General features: G+C 41.0%; 1 protein-coding gene across 3 annotated transcripts; it reads right to left on the reverse strand.

Moving 5' to 3' along the window:
* Nucleotides 1-1157: 1157 nt before the first annotated feature.
* Nucleotides 1158-17255, reverse strand: ncoa5 (nuclear receptor coactivator 5). 3 transcript variants are annotated; one of them, XM_086149833.1, is made up of 12 exons: nt 17166-17254; nt 16017-16066; nt 13971-14238; nt 13640-13747; nt 12581-12644; nt 10156-10377; nt 9965-10086; nt 7089-7218; nt 6724-6923; nt 6424-6628; nt 5805-5896; nt 1158-5686 (listed from the first exon to the last, which is right to left on the reverse strand). In XM_086149833.1, exons 3-12 carry the CDS (start codon nt 14137-14139, stop codon nt 4836-4838), a joined length of 2163 nt encoding a protein of 720 aa, XP_086005959.1. In that variant the 5' UTR covers nt 14140-14238; nt 16017-16066; nt 17166-17254; the 3' UTR covers nt 1158-4835. The 3 variants fall into 3 exon arrangements, with proteins under 3 accessions (XP_086005959.1, XP_086005958.1, XP_086005960.1); XM_086149832.1 differs by having other exon boundaries at nt 6724-6926; XM_086149834.1 differs by lacking the exons at nt 13640-13747; nt 13971-14238 and having other exon boundaries at nt 6724-6926; nt 17166-17255.
* Nucleotides 17256-18642: the final 1387 nt, after the last annotated feature.

The raw sequence follows: 18642 nt of genomic DNA on the forward strand, positions 1-18642 counted from the left end.
CCTATCGCTCAGAGGGACCCCTCAAAAAGGCAGTTTTTAACTTATTTTACTCATTTATTTATTGGATGGCTTAGGCTCCCGTCACTATGATAACTGTCATTTGTAACCTCAGCAAGCACCGCACCTGCACTGTTCATGAATTAAAAAAGAAAAAAGAAATACTAAATGTTATTTTTTCATGTAGAGAACAAATATGTATTTATGTCTATATAGATGGAAGTCACGCGTGCTGAGATGTGTCACGTCATCACTCCTTTTTGCCAAATTTAGATACGTTCAATGTGCCATATGAAAGGGTTGTTTCAGAGAGAGATAGGAGACAATGCAAAACTCAGTAATAGCGAGGGTGCGTTCAAAAATGACAAAAACCGGAGGTGTCGATGGTTAATGGGGGGGGGGGGTGTCAAGATCTGCGTTGAAGAAAAATAAAAACAAAAAAAAAAAACACCAAGTATTTCAAGTAGGAATATCAGCTCTTACAGCCTTGAACGTCAGCGATCAATCGAACATGGGGTTTTCGCCCGGATAAACCCAAGTGGAGGGTTCATGACTCCCATGGCTTGAAATCTCGCCGCGTCCACGGGACCCGACTCTATGCAGTAGACCCTCCGGTGATGTTTTCTCTCCTCCAGAGGGGTTGATATTTGAGCCGCCCTCCTCCCTCTGCCCCCCTCGACTCATTGACTCGTGACCAAAAGCATATTTAGGTTTAGAATTGTATCTTTGAAGGAATGTGCAATAGTTGAAATCCGGACTCATGTGATCAATCGTGTTGTTTATTTTTTTACACATATATTTTCTATATGTAGATTTCGTACGTCTTATAAACCTCGAATCAACCAAGGACAGTTGTCACTTGGATTTTTTCTTTTTCCTTTATTCATAAAATGAAAGGCTGTTTTTGGTCATTTGCACTTGTAGTAGATGAATATAAATACATAGATATATATAAATATATATATATATATAAATTCAGTATATAATATGCAGAAGCAAAACAGATTAGCTTCTAGAACTATATATATATATAACAAAAAAAAAGAAATGCATCAAATGTTTTTAGTGTTGCTTGAATGTCGGATCATATGTTGTGAATGCTGCTAGTATCAATGGATTTTATTTGTATTTGTAAATAGAGACACCGATCAAGTGGAAAAGGGTACAGACATACATATCAGAGGCGGTGGTTGTCTATCAAGCCGAGGTGTTACCTGTAAACATTTGGCCTGTAAACTCTGGACAGGGTTAGTTTTCTGCTTTATCATAGCACTCTGCTAAATACCTTGATGCAATATCACAAGTGAGGACCCTTAGATTCTGTTTTTGAAAAAGCTCTTTATTACCATCTTCAGTCTCATGCGAGCAGAAATTTGTTTTGAGGGCGAACAATTTACGTAGCTTGTTAAAAGAATTCCGACGCTAGTTGCCACTGTCAAACAGTCTGAATATGTTACATTTTTAAGATTTTATTATTCCTTTTAAACTGCCTTGACGCCCAAGCAGCCGCCATTTCTGTTTAAATAAATTGAAAATAAATAGATTCAGGGCACGGAGTCACAGAAGGTTTTCTTTTTCTCGAATCCTCGTCACGCGTTTGATTCCGACAGGAGTGTCGCGTCACATCAGATCGCGGCTATTTTTGGGATTTGTCTCCACAACATTGCCTGCATCGACTGAGCCTTTTCAATTTATTCAGAAGAAAAAGATAACTGACGTTTATTGGAGAAGTTTACCGGAGATTTTATTTACTTAATTATAAATGTTTTATAATTGCTGTTTGCATGGTACTAATGTGGCAATATTTGTTTTAGTGGTTTCTATAGTGATAACAAACAGTTCAAGGTGCGGATAAAGAAAAAAATAAAATCCAAAAAAGGTTGCCAAATGTTCTCTTTGAGATTTTTAGAACTCGGGAATGTTTGATGCGACATCGACAACACGGCCTGACCTTGAAACAGATATTTTGCAAAAAAAAAATGGAAAAAAAAAGAAAAAAGAAAGAAAGACGAATGAGTTAACTATATTGTTACTTGTTATATTTCGATCTTGATCAAGTAGTTTTACTTAGTGTAATAGGGAACTTGAGTTTGCGAATGGATGGGCCTTAGGGATGGTCATTTCAACTTTGTAAATATATATAACTTAAGTCAGAAACACTGTAACCTACTAGTGTTGTCTTTTGTTGTACACTGTTCTATCACTGTGGACAAAGTCTTAGAGTTTTGTAAGATTATGTGCAATATTGTTCTCACGTTGTTCTTCATGTTATTTATTTTATTTGGATCACTTGGCAGCGTTAGCAGTCACTTATTTTATTTGTCTGAATGTTTTGTCACAGATCATGAAGCTCTAAAATCAAAAAAAAAAAAAGTTCATTCGAAATGTGGCCGAGATAGAAAGCACTTTACACTGATGGGCGACGGGATCAGTCTGCGCCACATTGTCGCACAGCGACATCTGGTGGCACAGAAGTGTATTACAAAAGGCTATGGCAGTCTGACAACTCAAGACTATAAAATATGATTAATTCCCCATTGCGTTTCTGCAGATTCCCTCTGCAGCAACCTAGAAAACTACCTGCTGGTTTGGTTAAAATCTTTGATTTGAGCATACTTCTTGGACATTCAAGCATGCATCACCCTGTTTCCTTTCTCTCGCCAAACTTCTTTAAATATTACAAAAAAAAATTAAAAAGATATTAACTAACTGTTTATAGTGCTTGTCACTCAATATGTGAGGTGAGCCTTCCCCAGAATCCCTCCTCCACCCTACCCTACCAACATCCCCTGCCTAACCACATCCAAGCCGCAACATCCACCCCACCCCCACCCCCTACCCCAGCTCTGTATTTTAAATGTGATTGCAGTATAATTCTGAAAAATGATCAAAGAATATAAAACTCGCGCTTCCAAATCTGGGACCGGCTCTGCTTCGACAACACTAGATAGTCATCTTGGGACAACCCCCATCCCACTCCCTGCCCCCTCTTCGCCTCAGCTGATCCAGGATCTAGATCAGACCTTTCGCCTGCACAACTGTAGCATGAGACAAACCTGCCGGTGATCATTACTCAGTCTCCATCCTTAAATGGATAATAAGGGCTCTGAAACACATCTCTGACCGGATTGAGGAGGCTGTTGTTGGAAAAACAGCAAAACCACAGGAAAAATCCCAGATTATGGCACAGAGTCTGTAGTCGAGTTGAGATTTTGCCCCTCAGCTTCCTCACAAATTTTAGCAGACAGATGTGCCTGACGTTTTACATTTCACAGCTGGGGAGGTAGAATAAACTCAAGAAAAAAAAGCATGAAAACTCAAGAGGCTATCCCTGTGGCAGGAGCAGAGCCCTGTACCGGTTATGTTGTGTAACTCCGTGCATGCATGCAATTACCCTGAACAAGGTGTATGAAAAAAATATATTGAATGTTTGTGGTATAACAGTACTGTTTTTATCAGTTGGGAGATTTTTCTTTCTGGTAGTTTTTGGTTTTGATTTGACTGGCCAATCATTGTAAGCGAGAAGATTATTATTCTAAGTACAAGATTCTATTTTTATGGTAAATTTGTTGACAAGGTCCTCTCATTGTGTCAAATATTATCTACAAATACAAGGATTACCAAAGTATATTTAAGTACAAACAAATGATATGTGTGCAAATGTGCTCTCCAGTGAATTAGAGGCAGACAAAAGAAAAATGTAGCCAAGACTTGAGTTGTGGACGTAGAGGCTTTTACAACGCCGGGGATCCAGTTTTCCATTTGAGTTGCATTCAGGAGCAGTGTAGACAGCCGCCCCCTGACACCTGTCCTATTTAAAAGCTTCAAATTGTTAAGATCAGTTTTACTCATTTAAATCCTGAAGAATAACCTTCCTGCGCTTTGGCCGACAAAAAATTATTTTGATTTTACCAGCACGTCCCTGGAGAGGAACCTTGTCACCACCTGAGGTTTGTTTTTAATTCACTGGAGTTGTGGGAACTTTTGTAAGGATGCTTGGAAAAATTTAACGATGTATAGATGATATATATATACTACATACAGACACCTGTATCAAATTCACAAATATGAAAAAGTTTTTTCATTTAGGATTGTTCATTGCTATTCCTTGATACTGTACCAAGTCCTATGGTGAGGCCACAATTTTTCTTTCAGTTTTGTGGGAGTGTGGATGTGCGTAAATGTGCACTTGTAATGGGCGAGGGTGGTTGTGGGCGAGGGTGGGAGTGGGCTACATGTAAATAAATTAAATACAGTTAGTGTGGAAGTGTTTATTTTTTGTGTCAGTGTAAGTTAAATATTCTAAAATTAAAAACATGTATCCTCTATTGTGTTTCATGGTACATTAAAAGGAGAAAACAGTAGTTTTATCTTACATTTCAAATGCTTATATCTATGGCTTCTGGCGTTTCCCGTTCTATTTTATAGATTTGTCAGCACAAAATGCAATAAACCAATACAATTTTATTACAGCAATTGTGTCTTGAGTTTTTAAATGGTCTTGTTTTAATAATGATACATTTCCAAATTAAAAAGACAATGTGCAAAACTAGAAAACACAAGTCATATTCCAGAGTCCAGCATTTACCAAAACTTACTGTACACATGCATCACTGCCTTTTAATTCAACTCACAAGGGAGAAGACTGATTCTTCTCAAAATTGAAAGGAACAGCCATGAGGTCACTCGAATGGGTCTTCAAATATAATCAACTGATCACAATATCCATAAAAACAAACAAACAAACAAACAAACAAACAACCAAAAAAAGATTAAAAGTTTTTACAAAACACCCCTACAGTCTAGTTTTAAACAGCTGCACGCAAAGTTGAAGCCTGTCAGTAATGTCGGGGATACATCATTATAGGGGGGACCTGACCCATACCGAGTTGGGGTCTGGGTGGCTGTTGCTGCTGCTGCGGCTGCTGCTGTTGCTGCGGCTGCTGCTGCTGCTGCTGTTGCTGCGGCTGCTGCTGCTGCTGCTGCAGGTGTGTTTGCAGCTGCTGCTGCTGCAGCTGAGGTTGCAGCTGTTGCTGTTGCAGTTGCGGCTGTAGCTGCTGCTGCTGCAGTTGCGGCTGTAGCTGCTGCTGTTGTTGTAACTGTGGCTGCAGCTGCTGCTGCAGTTGTGGCTGCAACTGCTGTGGCTGTTGTTGATGGTGATGTTGTTGATGCTGCGGCTGATGCGTCTGGGCAGAAGAGCCTACTAGTTTGGTGAGAGCCGGCCCACTCAGAATAAGGGTGTCCAGAGCTTTTTGAACACTTGGATTATCCAAATTTATCCCTGAAGCAGAGGGAGGGAGTCTCTGGACACCTTGTGCCACTGGCATGCGAGCTGATGACGCGCCATAGCCCTGGGGTACAGCTTGAAGAGCGCCAGGCATGGCCGGGCGCATTGGATTCTGAGTGGCTGCCGTGCCAAGGGAGCTGTAGTCCTGGGACTGTGCGGGGGTGACAGAGCTTGGAACCACAGCACTGCCTGAAACACCAGCGTTGCTTTTAAACAGGCTGAGAATTTTGGCCTGCAGCTCCTGCTGGTGGTTCTGGTTTCCCGGTGAGTTCAGAGGAGCTGATAAGCCAAGGTGGCTAGATTGAGGTGCTGTGTGAGTGGAATGGAGAGGGGCCTGCAGACCAGCTGTGGAGGGCTGGATGTCGAGGTGGGACACTGTGGGAGGTGCAGAAGGTGCTGCAGCTGTCAAGGACGAGAATAAAATTAAATCTAATACAGACAGGAACTTTGCATCGTAAATCCTCATGAGGTCCTGCTCGGGACAATATTTGTGACAATACATCAAATATAGAGCTCTTACCTGAATGAGATTCCACAGTGCTTCTCAACAGCCGCGCTCTTTTGTCTGTCAGATATGCAACAAGACTGTCCAGCTCCTCTGGCGTAATGAATCTACCAGGCAACCCCCCCGACACAAACGGGAAATGATTATAGCAAGTGCAGTTTGGAACTATGTAGTGACAAAGGATCAAAACTTTCAAAGGATCAAGGATACTAAAACTTTCTAAATCTGCAAAGTGAAATCATGACTCTATTTTATGCGTTTCCCCAGAGCTCCTATTGTTTTGTAATCAATGTGGGCCCCAACGATACGGCCTTAAAGAGAGTACAACTTCCGAGGTTCATCTAATTATGAAGACAAGTTGCTTATTCAAGGTTTTGTATGAGTAAAAACCTAAACTTAGCAAATGGGTGTGCTGTTGAATTTTTATGATAAATGTCAGGAGAAAGACTCCAGTAACCTTCACTCCAACTGCTGGCAAACAGTTTTCTCCTGTTCCGGATCACAACTGAGATGGTGGCAAACCTGTCGTTTACCAGCACACAGCCCTGTGCATAACTGGACAAATTCTTGACGTCCAACGAGCCCTGACATTAGCGTCATGAACCAATTGCAATTAGAAGAAGAAAGAAAAAACCTGTTTTCAGAGAGCAGGGTGATGGTTGTGAGCACAGAAACCGGGTGACTCTCTCGGTCTGGCTCCCTCAGCAACACGTCATCGGCCATTTTGGCAGCCTTCCTTGCAATCTCCTCCCGTTCTTTTTCACGATTCTCAACTTTGTAGGCATCGTAGTTGTGGGCAACAAGCATCATGGCATCTTGCATTGGCATGTTTCGATGTTCTACGGCAGAAATCATTGTGATATAACAAGAAAATTGGCCTGTTATACTGCACCGTATCAAGCTAATGTTCAAAGTGTGGAGTTGTGTTGCTTACCTTGAGGTGTGCCAAACAAGATGTTGACAGTGCAGGAGCGATGAACTTGATGCTGCTGGGTAATAATGATCGCAAACGGTGTGCGGGCTCGGCCTACATCCTCCAGTGCCTGGGTGAGTGACACTTCGGTGTTGAGGAAGATTAGGTCCACCACCATGCCTAAATCGCGCACCTTCCGCCCAACCGTCTCAGCATACTCCCTACAGTTGTTTTTGAAGCAAAAATTCACAAGAGGCGGGTACACAGACGCACACGCACACACACGCACACAATACACACAATATGAAATGACCACGTATTCCCTGAATATCTAAAATTTGTTTCTGATTCAAGTGATTTCTTGTGAAGAAGGGATATAGACATACTTCTGAGCCTTGTTGACAACAATCACGGAACAGTCAACAGAGCGGTCGGTGTCATAGCGACGCTGGAGTTCTTCATAGTACTGGCGATATAACTCGTTCCGACGACGCTCTTCTGGTCGCGTTCGATCCTCTGTAGATGAAGGGGGATTTAAGAGTCTTATGTTGGTGCAGAGCAATTTATCTCAGTTTTACGTTTGCATTTATGCTTTTGTTAAACAGTGGTTTCTTCAGACAGGGTTGGTTGGCACAGAGCTGGTGAGACAGTTGGGAGCAGAGGACCCAGACCCGGCCGCTGTGGGCAGTGTCAGCAGGTTGGACTCACACCCCTGATACTTTCAACACACTATTGGTAACAAAATCTGAATGAAAAGCCTCAGTTAAGACTGACTTGGCAGTCTACCAGGTACGTTTTCCCACAACATAAGCTCAACATAGGAATGTGCAACAAGGTCTGCTATTGCATCCTATATACAGTATCCTCTGGTTTCACAAGAACACAGAAAACAAATCAGAAAAATTCTAGTGATCCCGTAAGAAATCGTGTGATCCCAGATTCTCCATGCAGAAAGAAATGAAAATAAATAAATTAAGATGAACAGAAATAAATAAGTTACCAGAGCAAAATACAGCCAGATAGTGAGACGAGATGAGATATTTTGATGTTATTACTGGACTGAGACAAATAATCTGATAGCCATGGGCAAGGATGACCTCCTGTGACGTTAAGTGGTGCACCTCAGTGGTGCATGCCACGGAGTGGGTGAGAAGTGTTGTTGAGATTCTTTCTCCTCACAGACACCACTGTCAGACAGTTCAGCTCCAACCTCATAACCTTGGTGGCCTTGTGAATTAGTCAATTAAGTCTGTTGGTGTCAATCACCTTAAGGCTGCTGCCCCAGCATACAGCAGCATGAAAGATGGCGCTGGCCACAACACTCATAAAAACATCTCGCGCATTGTCCAGCAAATGTTGAAGGACCTCAGCTGCCTCAGGAAGTAGAGATGGCGCTGGCCTGTCTTGTAGACTGCATGAGAGTTCAGTTTGCTGTCGATACGCATACCTGAGGATGGAAACTGGGATAGCAGATGATTTCTAAAATCCACAGTCAACTCCTTTGTCTTAGATCAGTAAGCTGCAGATGGTTCTGCCCACACCAAGAGACAAAGGAGTCCACAACAGCCCGGTATTCTGACTCATTGCCCCCTCTGAGGTATCCAACCACAGCTGAGTCAACAGAAAATTTTTGAAGGTGCCAGGACTTTAAATCTCCCAGCAGTGCAGACCACTGTGAAACACGCTGTGTTGTCAATGTACATACTGTGGTCTATAAGTGAGATAGGGTACAGTCCAGGACACATGGGAAGTGTCTACCTGCATGGATGACAACTTAGCAACAAGTAGAGATGGCCTGATGGTGTTGAATGCACGGGAGAAATCAAAGAGCAAGACTCTCACAGCACAGTGCTCGCAGGCTGGTCCAGATCGGCATACATGCAATTCAACAGGTAGATGATGGCATCACCGACTCTTGAGTGTCTTCATTGCATGGGACGTCAGTGCCACCAGCCTGAGGTCCCGAGTGACACTAGGATGTGTCGTCTTGGGAACAAAGACGATACAAGATGTCTTCCACAACAAGGGAACAGTCCCTTTATTGTTGGACGGCCTGAATCTGGTGATGGTTCTCAAGCCACTCCACACCTCCTTTAGACGCTTGTCGAAATCTTTTTGTGGCAACTGGACTTGAATTTCTTCCCTTGAAGAAGTTCCACTTCTCATCTGAGGCTTCCTCACTTCCTCAGTTCCCTCTGCTTTCTATGAAATTTCCTCTCCAACTTCATCCAGTAATTGTCCTTGACCTCCTTGATCTTTACCCAAAGTGATGGTTGGATTGATCGCAACTCATCCCTGTTGCCAGCTCTATACATCACTTTCTGCACTGACCATTGTTCCAGCTCGGTAAGTTCATTGCTGTGCAGACAAACTTTGGCTGACCAGTGACATCTTGTGACTCCGTGCTCTTCACAATATCCCAGCATATACAAACACAACAACCCACTGAGTTCATAGCCATCTCCAGTGACTTCAATCAAGTCACTTTGGACAACACCCTCCCAAGGTTTACACATTATGAGCCCAGTACACCTGGAGAGGAAAGATTTCTAGACCTTCTGTTATGCAAAAACTACAAATGCATACAGTTCCTCCCCCCTCCCTCCACTCAGCAAGTTCACATCATAACCTGGAGCACCTCAGCCCCTGCTATGTACCCTTAGTACAGGGTCAGGGAACACTACTTTGGGGCGGCATGAAGCAGGAGGTAAAGCAAACATCTTTGGAACCAAACATTCCTGGTTCTATTCCCAGCTCCTCATCCTGTGTCAAAGTGTTGTTGAGCAAGACACTGAAGCCCTAACTGCTCCTCAGCGCTGTTGGACGGCATGCCTACTGCTCATGGTTCATCCATGATGGGTTAATTGCAGAAAACGAATTTCCCCAGAGGGATTAATAAAGGATAAATTATCATCATTAGTAAAGAGGCAGCCTGCATCCACAAGGACCATTGGGGCTGTGGACAGAGGATGCCTTTGAGATATAGAAGTGCTGGGTGAGAGTGAAGCATTGGTCGGCATTTTGTGAACCCCATGGAGAGAACGTTGATGGGCTCACCAGAAGCAGCAACACTGATTAACAGAGGGAGGGATGTAGACAGCCAACTAAAAATATTTGAATAAACGTGCTCTGAGAATTGTTCTCTCAACAAAACACCAAAGCAGAGCAGGAACTTTTAAAAACATAAAGCATGCAACAGAAAAAAATACTCATGGGCACAGTGCTTCTACGAAGCTTCATGACATTTCAGAGCAGCCCATACCTTCTGGCTCACGGCGTCCATTCCAAGGATCTCTGAAGTTGTCCCTGTAGGATTCATCCTTCCTTCTGTAATAATCATCTGCACTACTTCCACCGCGGTAGTATCGGTTGTAGTCGTCCCTGCTAAAAGAAACATTTCAGGTTCAAGGAGGGGCCCTAAAATTCCAAAAAATGTGCTAAAACTCTGATTACCTGTATGAAGGGTCCCGTGGGTCACTCCTGACGTCCTTGTCTCTGTTCTCTGAGCCACGGTAACGGTATTCATGGTCACGAGAGTGGCTCCCTGGCCTTGAATCTCTATTTGAGTCCCTTCCATCACGGCTGTCCCGGGGCTCGCGTCCTTCACGACTATATAAAGGGGAACGCGACCGAGGCCGTGGATCTTTGGTGTCCCCATAACTTCCATACGGGGCCCTGGGAGAGACACAGTTAGTTAGCATGAGGATGATTTATGTTCATACTAGTACAGAGCAATAACGTCCATGACAGGTGACCTGTCTACACACACCAAACTGCGATTTTGAAAGAAAGTAGATTGATTCCAGACAAAATAGAAGTAAACCAGCTGAAAATCACGCAGGGCTCACGCGGTGAAATGATGCAAAGTACAAAAGGAACACATTCCAGGAGGCGACACCACTTCTTGTGCGGTTGACAATCTTTCTCCGGCAGTTCAGGAACTGCAAATTTCAACATCAGTGGCTCAAGATGATAAGACATAAATGAAATCCCGTTCTAAATATACACAAATACCTCAGTTGTTTTAGGGTTTTGAACAGATGTGGTTTATTTTGCACATTTAGTTCAATTTTTTATAATTGAGCTTGGTTCAGTAAGACACATTACCATGCTGTAAAGAAGCAAACAAAAAAACATAAATATGTATACACAGAAAAGACATTTATAAATCCACGGTAAAAGGAAAAGAAAGGACAGCTCAAAACTATCAATCCGACCTTGAAAACTTTAAATATATTTTATTTAAGAAAACCGTCATGGAAATAGAGCCTTTTCTGCATCTAGAATTGTAGAAAAGTAGTGACATCTGAAGACTCTAGTTAACTGTAAGGTACCCTTTTAAACTATGATTTATTCACAAACTTTAAAGTGATAAAAGTGATTCAGGTTAAGAGACATTAAATTTCTGTTAATATTTAAAATAAGTAACAGCAGCTTCAGACATTGCACAACTGTATTTCTGTTGTCATGATGGTAAATGTCTCAGCTTGGCTCTTTGACCTCAGCCGTTGCAGAGATCAAAGCAAAATTACATATTTAGAGGCGATTTTGCAAAAGCTATCTACTACTACTATTTTTTTCCCACAAAATGTACTCTGTGCTTCATGCACATACGGGGAGAATTGACAGACCGACATTAGAGAAGAACAATATTCACAATTAAAGTGGTCACAGCACAGGTGCTAGACAGGTGCAAGACAGGACAGTTGTTTGTCTATGACCAGAGATGGAAATTGAACTACATACAACATATCAAAGTTGTTTTGGCTTGCTGTGGCGTGTCTTGTGGACCGTCTTGTTTTTCTAGAGCATCTGTGGAACACTTAAAAAGCATCCAATGTTTACAACTGTCTACAAGTCCTTGCTACCTGCATGTAGCTGTAGTAACTGAATTGGACTTCAGTATGAGGCTACAAAAATATATTTTTAAGTCAACCACTACCTTATCAATGCTTTGAACAGAGCTTACAGTGCAATTAGGTGACAGTAAGTGTTAAAATTACAGCACTGCACACATACAATTATTTGCCTAGAAGTTACAAAATAAAATCCTAAACGCAGGCAAACACAGACTTTTCGTTGTTAGACATTTTCAAACGTCTAATGACAAATCATTAAGTTTTCAGCTGTGAGCCACGGACATCACAATCATACAAAAAGGCAGTTCAAATAAAGGTTATGTTTGAGGACAGTCCTCTTAAGCTGGTATCTATGCAAATGACAGAATAATGAATACCATTATTTACTCAATCTCGCAAATATTACCTTTCCTAGTATCTCGTACCTTTCCTACTATAAGACAACTGATTCAACATTGATTAAATCTGGAAGATTTACAGTACTTGTAAGAACACAAACTAAAAGAAAACCAAAATTCCTAGCTATTTTAAAGTGGAGTTTTCGTACATCTAAACGGTCTTGCCATTGCGCACCTCGATGAAGTGATCCTGACAGACCACTGCCGATAAATACTATGGCGTGGGTGTTTGGGAATATGGACCACGGTGAAGGAAGCGTTACATTTCTGTCAGCTAGAAAGATGCATTTCCCACTTTTAAATGAAATTCAGTGAAAATTGAGAAAACAGAAACCCAAGGGTCTTTGAGAGAAAGACACTAAGAATTACAGTCACACTATTTCTTTATTTCATCACATCAGGAGGTTTTATTCCCAACTTCCATTCAATTTTTTGGGATTTCAGAAATTCAAACTTTTATGGTCCCATTCACTTTTGTGGATCCATCTATAGGTAAAGCAGCTTGGGTCAAGCAAGCTCCACCACTGGTGAAATGACAGCTGACGAGAAATACGCTTTTGATTTCTAAATGGCCGCTCAGAGGCGTTGGGAGTTCTTCACACCCATTTCGCATTACTTTACCTTCGTGGAGGGCTCTGCTGGGATTGAGGTTTAGCATTCCGTCGCTCCACGGCCATATTTACATCTGAAAATAAATCAATCCAAACGTTGAACAAAACAGTGACAAGTAAATCAGCATCTGATCACGCAAAATGGAGCGTCCATGTCAACATATCCGCGATCCAAATGAACTTGAGATCCATTATTCCAAGATGGGCGAAAGGTCAAAATGCAGCAAATTGAGTTGCTAAATTGTGCAGGTGATGAAGAGATGAAAATTCCTTTTCCTTGTCAAACGCGGGCCAACGAAAGTAAGACTTGAAAATGTGAAAAATATAATTTGAAATTTAGCCATCCGCCGAAGTGAACAAAGTAGACAGAGTCCAACCCGTACCGCGGTAGTTTTAATTACGCATGCCAGTAGTGCAGAATATTTTATCAAAGGATAAAGTAGCCAGCAAGGCTAACCGAGTAATAACTATAGCTGCTACAACCATATCATGACATGATTTTGTAGAAATGTTTGACTTTGATTATTCAAACACTAATTTTTCAACATTGGAGAAAGTGATACTGCCAAGTTATCACTACACTTTTAAATTGACCTCATTGACGTGTACCAAAACTATACATTTTGAAGCACGATTAAGTTTTTGACAATCTACTTTTGAATCCCGAGATCAGACACAGACGATGAACTCACGCAACAACACAGTTCCAGTGAAGGACGCAATAACATCCAACTTTATTCCCACCAACATGCTTGTAATTTCAGGACACATCATGAGAAATTGCAACATATTCAGCCTTCAAGATGTAGATTTGTTATCTTTGTGTGTTTTTTGTGTTAAATAAGTTTGAGCAGTGGGATTGAACTTTTCCATTTTCGACACTGGAATTTCGATACCAAATCTACAAATGTAAGTGATCTACATAATTCACCATCAGACGCATGTTCAAGTTTTATTAGACTGAATTTATTGATTTGGTTTCTGAAGTGAAGTTGCTCTACATACAGCATTAGAGCAAATACATGTCTTCCTCAGCCAGACAATCATAAATACTGCAGTTCAGGCTTACCTATTTTATAACCTTTATATATTCGACCCTTTTGGGCCGCCTTTGCTGCTTCGGCTTCCTCAACACGTTCAAATTGAACAAATCCAAACCCACGAAACATGGATACGCCTGAAAGAGGAACATTTTCAGTGGCATAAGCTTAGACTTGTTTTGATAAACACTTTGGATACCTACCCATTTAGCTAAAAATAACCACTAAGAATTTTCATAATTGTAAGTCATAAGAGAAATTGAAATAAAATACACTTTGTGATATTTAGAGTGAACTTAATTTATCCATGAATTTAACTCATTGTATAAACAACTAATGATTTCTGTTGTGTTTACTGACCGACTATCTTTCCATATGGGCTGAACAGGTCTTCCAAATCCTTCTTTTCCATGTCGGACGTCGGCAAATTTCCAACAAAAATCCTCCTCTCCAAATCCCGAGGATCATTACTGCTACAGGAGCGCGAGTAACGACCCGGTGATGGACTGCGGCTTCTCCGGCGAGACATGACTTGATCCCAGAATTTTCTCGTTTCTTTCTTCGTACGTTTCAAATGCAAAGTATTTCTTTTGTGAGCATATAAGTCTTTATAAGGCCGTCCACGATCCTGTAATATGTCAATGATCAACAGAAGGCATCAAAATTCCTTGGAAGGGCTAAGTTTCAATTGAGAAAATGGATGAAAATGTCCGGTTTTAATGTATGAGTTCAGAAAATGGAAATTGAAATGGCGGAAATGTTCCACGTTAAGAAACTGTCGAAGTAAAATATATAGAGACGCTCAGATACTACATTTTTCCGACACTCTGCAATGAAGACATCACGACATCACACAGCGTTTCTCTGGTATGGATTTCTGGTCCAAGTATTTACTCGTGGGAAAATCTAGCAACGTTGTATGAACATCATTGTTCACACAAGAAAGCCCGCAGCAGGAATTTTGGGATCTGACATTTTGATTTTGTTTTCACTTTTATAGATACGTTACAAGCTTGCATCGATTCACTGTGACTCGCAAGTCTGTTTATTCAGAAGATTTTATTTTCCGTGATACTACACAAAATGTTCCCCATAGAGCTTATGAATCCCCAGTAAAAGGGCTTAAGAGGGGTTTTGCCCTTCACTGTCTAATGTGGTGACAGCTCTCAAAATGTCTCAACTAAAAGATATGACTTTAAATGCTATTTACGGTTATTTGAAAGTGCTGGATTTGAGAGGTTTTAACAAACAGGGATTTGCATCGTCCTATGGACGATAACAGTTCCTATCTTCAGCTGATTTTCTGAGTTTTCTTCAGTTCAATTAAAAAGAGTTGGCTTCCGCACAAAAGTTAAATCCCCAATTATTGCAGAAGTTGATTGTGCTGGCGGCGCAGTGTTTAATGTTCGCCAGTTATCCTGCAGTCCATCTGTAAGAAGGCTGTGGTTGGAAGATTTTTTCATGAAATCATCTTTTGCAAGTTGATTTGGAACTGCACTTTAAGATCCAAAGTGTAGTTTAATCTCACTACTATCTATCATTATAAATTGCAGAGCTGCAAACTCTGGCTTATGAAAGGTATAAACAATGAAAATTATAAATACAACAACAACAACAAAAAAAAAAAAAACACAAGACGAGCTGATTAAAAATACCCCACTATGGGATGAGGGATGTAAATTAAACCAAAGCTCAGGCTTTGGAGGCTATAACTAAACCTAGTTAAGTGATGGTTGAATCCTTATGTCTGCACTGGTGCTGGTGGTGACTAGTTGAAGGCTTTTAACAATATAGCTTTGCCATCCAATGTCTGAGTAATTAAGAAAAAAAATGTTTTCTGATTGTAAGTAAATGAAACACGGAAAACTGAATGGATTGAGTGATAGGTATAAAGTAACTCAGAATGTTGAGGCCAGTTATACCAGAAATTGTACTTGAACGGAAATTTCTCAATCGCCCCCAAAGCAGTGTGTGTAGAAATGATGCCCACTGTGGTTTCAATTTTTTTTGATTTCGCTCAAAACGTCCATCTTAACGGTGACTTTTGTCCGGTTTTGTAAATACCAAGTGACCTCTCAAACATCGATTTGCGAAAGTTGTATCTTCAGCATTTGCTCAAGGCATCCTCTTCATTCCACAGGGTGAAATAGAGATGTTTTGACGAAAATTGCATTGATGAAATGAAATCATGGGCTTGCAGTCCCTTTGAAAATGACAAACTTAAAGGCTTGTTTTGAGGATCAAACCGTCACTCCTCAGAGGTGGGGACAAACTTGTTTCAGATTTACTTAAATTGAACTATAGACTTCATAAAAAATGTATCAGCAAAAGGAGAGCATGTGACAAACATGAATAAGACACTCTTGGAGCTAATAGTTATTGTTACATTTGCAACCACACACATACCTTTTCTTGAGCTTCGATGACCTGGCTTCTGGTTCCAAGTGATTTTCAGTCTGAATATGGGGATAGGTAAAGAAAAAGTAAAAAAAAAAAAAAAAAAAAAGAAGGTAAAAAAAAACATATTTCAAAATCTTTTTCCATCACAGGAGTAGTCCCCAAACTATTTCAAAGTAAATACCAATAAAATGTGCAAGTGTATAGGTTCACAAGGCGTTTATGTACTGTTTAAGGTTATTGATATTCAGTAATTTTTTCGCCACTGCTAGTCTTCCATTAGTGGTACTACACCAATTTTTTAATTATGCGATCACTGGACATTGATAGAACATGACTTTTTAACACAAAAGACTAAGTAAAACCCCTTGTGGTGGGAATATAAGAGGACACTGCGTAGGGGTGAGGGGGTTGCTATGTGTTCTCTTATCACCAGCCAACAAATTTGTGACACATTTGGATGCACATCAATAACAGGTGTATCAGAAAGACATTAGTAATTACGACCATCGGAAAGAAAATAAATCATAACTTCCTTATAATCTAAACTATGTCGAAGAAATAAATATGTAAGTGGAGGGGGCGGGACAAACGGTTAGACACGTGAGGGCGCATCCTAATGATGTCCACCTGTGTGTGAGCACACTAGCTTAACTGGGGCACGACAACTTTGGGGTTGCCAGTGCGTGTTTCTCTTACTGTTTGCCATTCACAAAAATGCCAGAATTTTTTTTTTTTTTTTTTAAACACGTCTGTAGACAGCAGTCGTTTATTCTTCGTGTTTTCTCGCGGCGTATTCCCGGCCTAAGTGTGTATGTATGGGTAAACACCTCACGACACTTTCAATATGGAGTCCCGGGCACCAAACGCATCACCATCTGCTAATGGCAGACGAGCCAGATATAAACAGAAAATGTGAGTGATTTGTTCTACGAACACGTTATTTGTAAATATATGCTATCTGTGCTTGAACCCCCTTTTCGTGTGGCGCGCTGTCACTTGTCATGAGATGCACGCCCTGGCGCTAACGAGTTCAGCCGTTAGCTGGTTCAAGTTAGCTTACTTCTCAACCTAGCAACCTTGTTGGTGGTTAAATCGCACTCTACAGGAAAGTGCGAGTTACAACCGCAACTCTAAAAAGACGGCACTTTTACCCACCTTCAAATTGATGTGTATTGTCTGTCGGCCGCTCAATTCCACTGGCAGTGAGTTTATGGATGTTCCGTTTCCACAAAGACTCTTTTGCCGGACGTCTACTACGCATGCGCAGCTTATGATCTTCATTTCCGGCAGATAACATGTCCTGCCGCGCATTGCTGCCGCTGGTGGGCCGGGGTAGTTCAAGACACATCTCAAGCAAATATTCAACTAAAAACCTTTTGCCCAGATTAAAACCACAGGTGACCGATGACACGTTAAAAGTGAGAAATGAAGAATGCAAGCATGGTCTTTATTATCATCAAAATCAGCTGTATTGACCAAGTATGTTTACCCATACAAGTAATTTACCTCTAGTTGGCAGTTCCACCTCATACTGACATGATAGTAAACAGTGACTGGACAAGAAAGTGATAAACCATACAGAGTATAAAGTGTGGAGTGCAAAGGTTGCAATGAGGTGATAAACCACATGAGTAATTATTCATAGTACGTTCTGAACAGGTCCAGATGCACAGTGTGGTGCCCCGGGATGAGGACGTATCCCCCGCAGAATACCAGTCACCCTTTTTTGTAAAAGGGTAAGATCTGTTCTGTTAAGCTCTTCATTGAATATACTTTATGTCATCATTCTGGGATACTGTGATCTTCATTATATTAAATTTATTCTGTGTGAGCGTGCGTACGTGCGTGCGTAATTTCTTGATATTTTTAGTTATTGTGTGACTAATTGTAGGTTTTAGTTATCTGGAAATGTTTCCTTTCTTTACCGTTTTGAGATAAGATAACTTTATCTCACAATGAGGAATTCAATTGTCACTGCAGCATTACAGGGTACAAAAATGTGTAAATAGTAATGATAGAATATGCAAATAAATGATGAAGATAAAAATAAACAAGACTATTTACTATATATATAATAGAATACAAATATTTAAAAACACAAGAAACAGAATAAATGGCTTTTGCTGGGAATGGTTATAGAAATAAAAGGTGCACAGCTGAAAATGTGGGTTGTAAAAAATGATCTGATGGGAAATAAAGGTATTCTGGCATATGTATAAATATAAGTATTGCAATGATGAGAGGTAAGTAGAAATGGAAGTAGTGGGGTAGTGCTAAAAAATATTTTGGGAATGACTGTAAGCAGCGTCAACACCATGCTTCATTCAAAGAAATGTTTTTGTATTTGTGGTGGTGTACAGTCTGACAGCAGATGGAATAAAAGGCCAGTGGTAACGTGAGTTCTTGTGGCGTGAATGCAGCGGTCCGTTGCTGAAGGAGCTCCGTAAAGCCCCCATAGTGTCATGCAGAGGATGAGAGGTATTTTTCATGATGCATGCCAGCTTGGTGAACATCCTCTTCTCATCTACCACCTGGATAGAGTCCAGAGGACAGTCCAGGGCCAAGCCAGCACATTTGACAAGCTTGTTCAGTATTTTCTGTCCCTCTTGGCGCTTTCATAGCCCCATCAGAC

The sequence above is a fragment of the Fistularia commersonii genome, chromosome 7 (assembly GCF_037954325.1).
Source record: "Fistularia commersonii isolate RoL2024-O1a breed Wild chromosome 7, RoL_Fcom_v1.0, whole genome shotgun sequence".
Taxonomy (NCBI): Eukaryota; Metazoa; Chordata; class Actinopteri; order Syngnathiformes; family Fistulariidae; genus Fistularia; species Fistularia commersonii.

What these genes read in the sequence shown, in the direction of transcription:
- ncoa5 (XM_086149832.1), bottom strand. Translation starts at nt 14,139, where the DNA reads ATGTCTCGCCGGAGAAGCCGCAGTCCATCACCGGGTCGTTACTCGCGC. An exon ending in CCCATATGGAAAGATAGTCG is followed by an intron (nt 13,748 to 13,970) that starts GTCAGTAAACAC and finishes TTCCTCTTTCAG; the next exon opens with GCGTATCCATGTTTCGTGGG. An exon ending in GTTGTCAACAAGGCTCAGAA is followed by an intron (nt 6,927 to 7,088) that starts GTATGTCTATAT and finishes CAAAAACAACTG; the next exon opens with TAGGGAGTATGCTGAGACGG.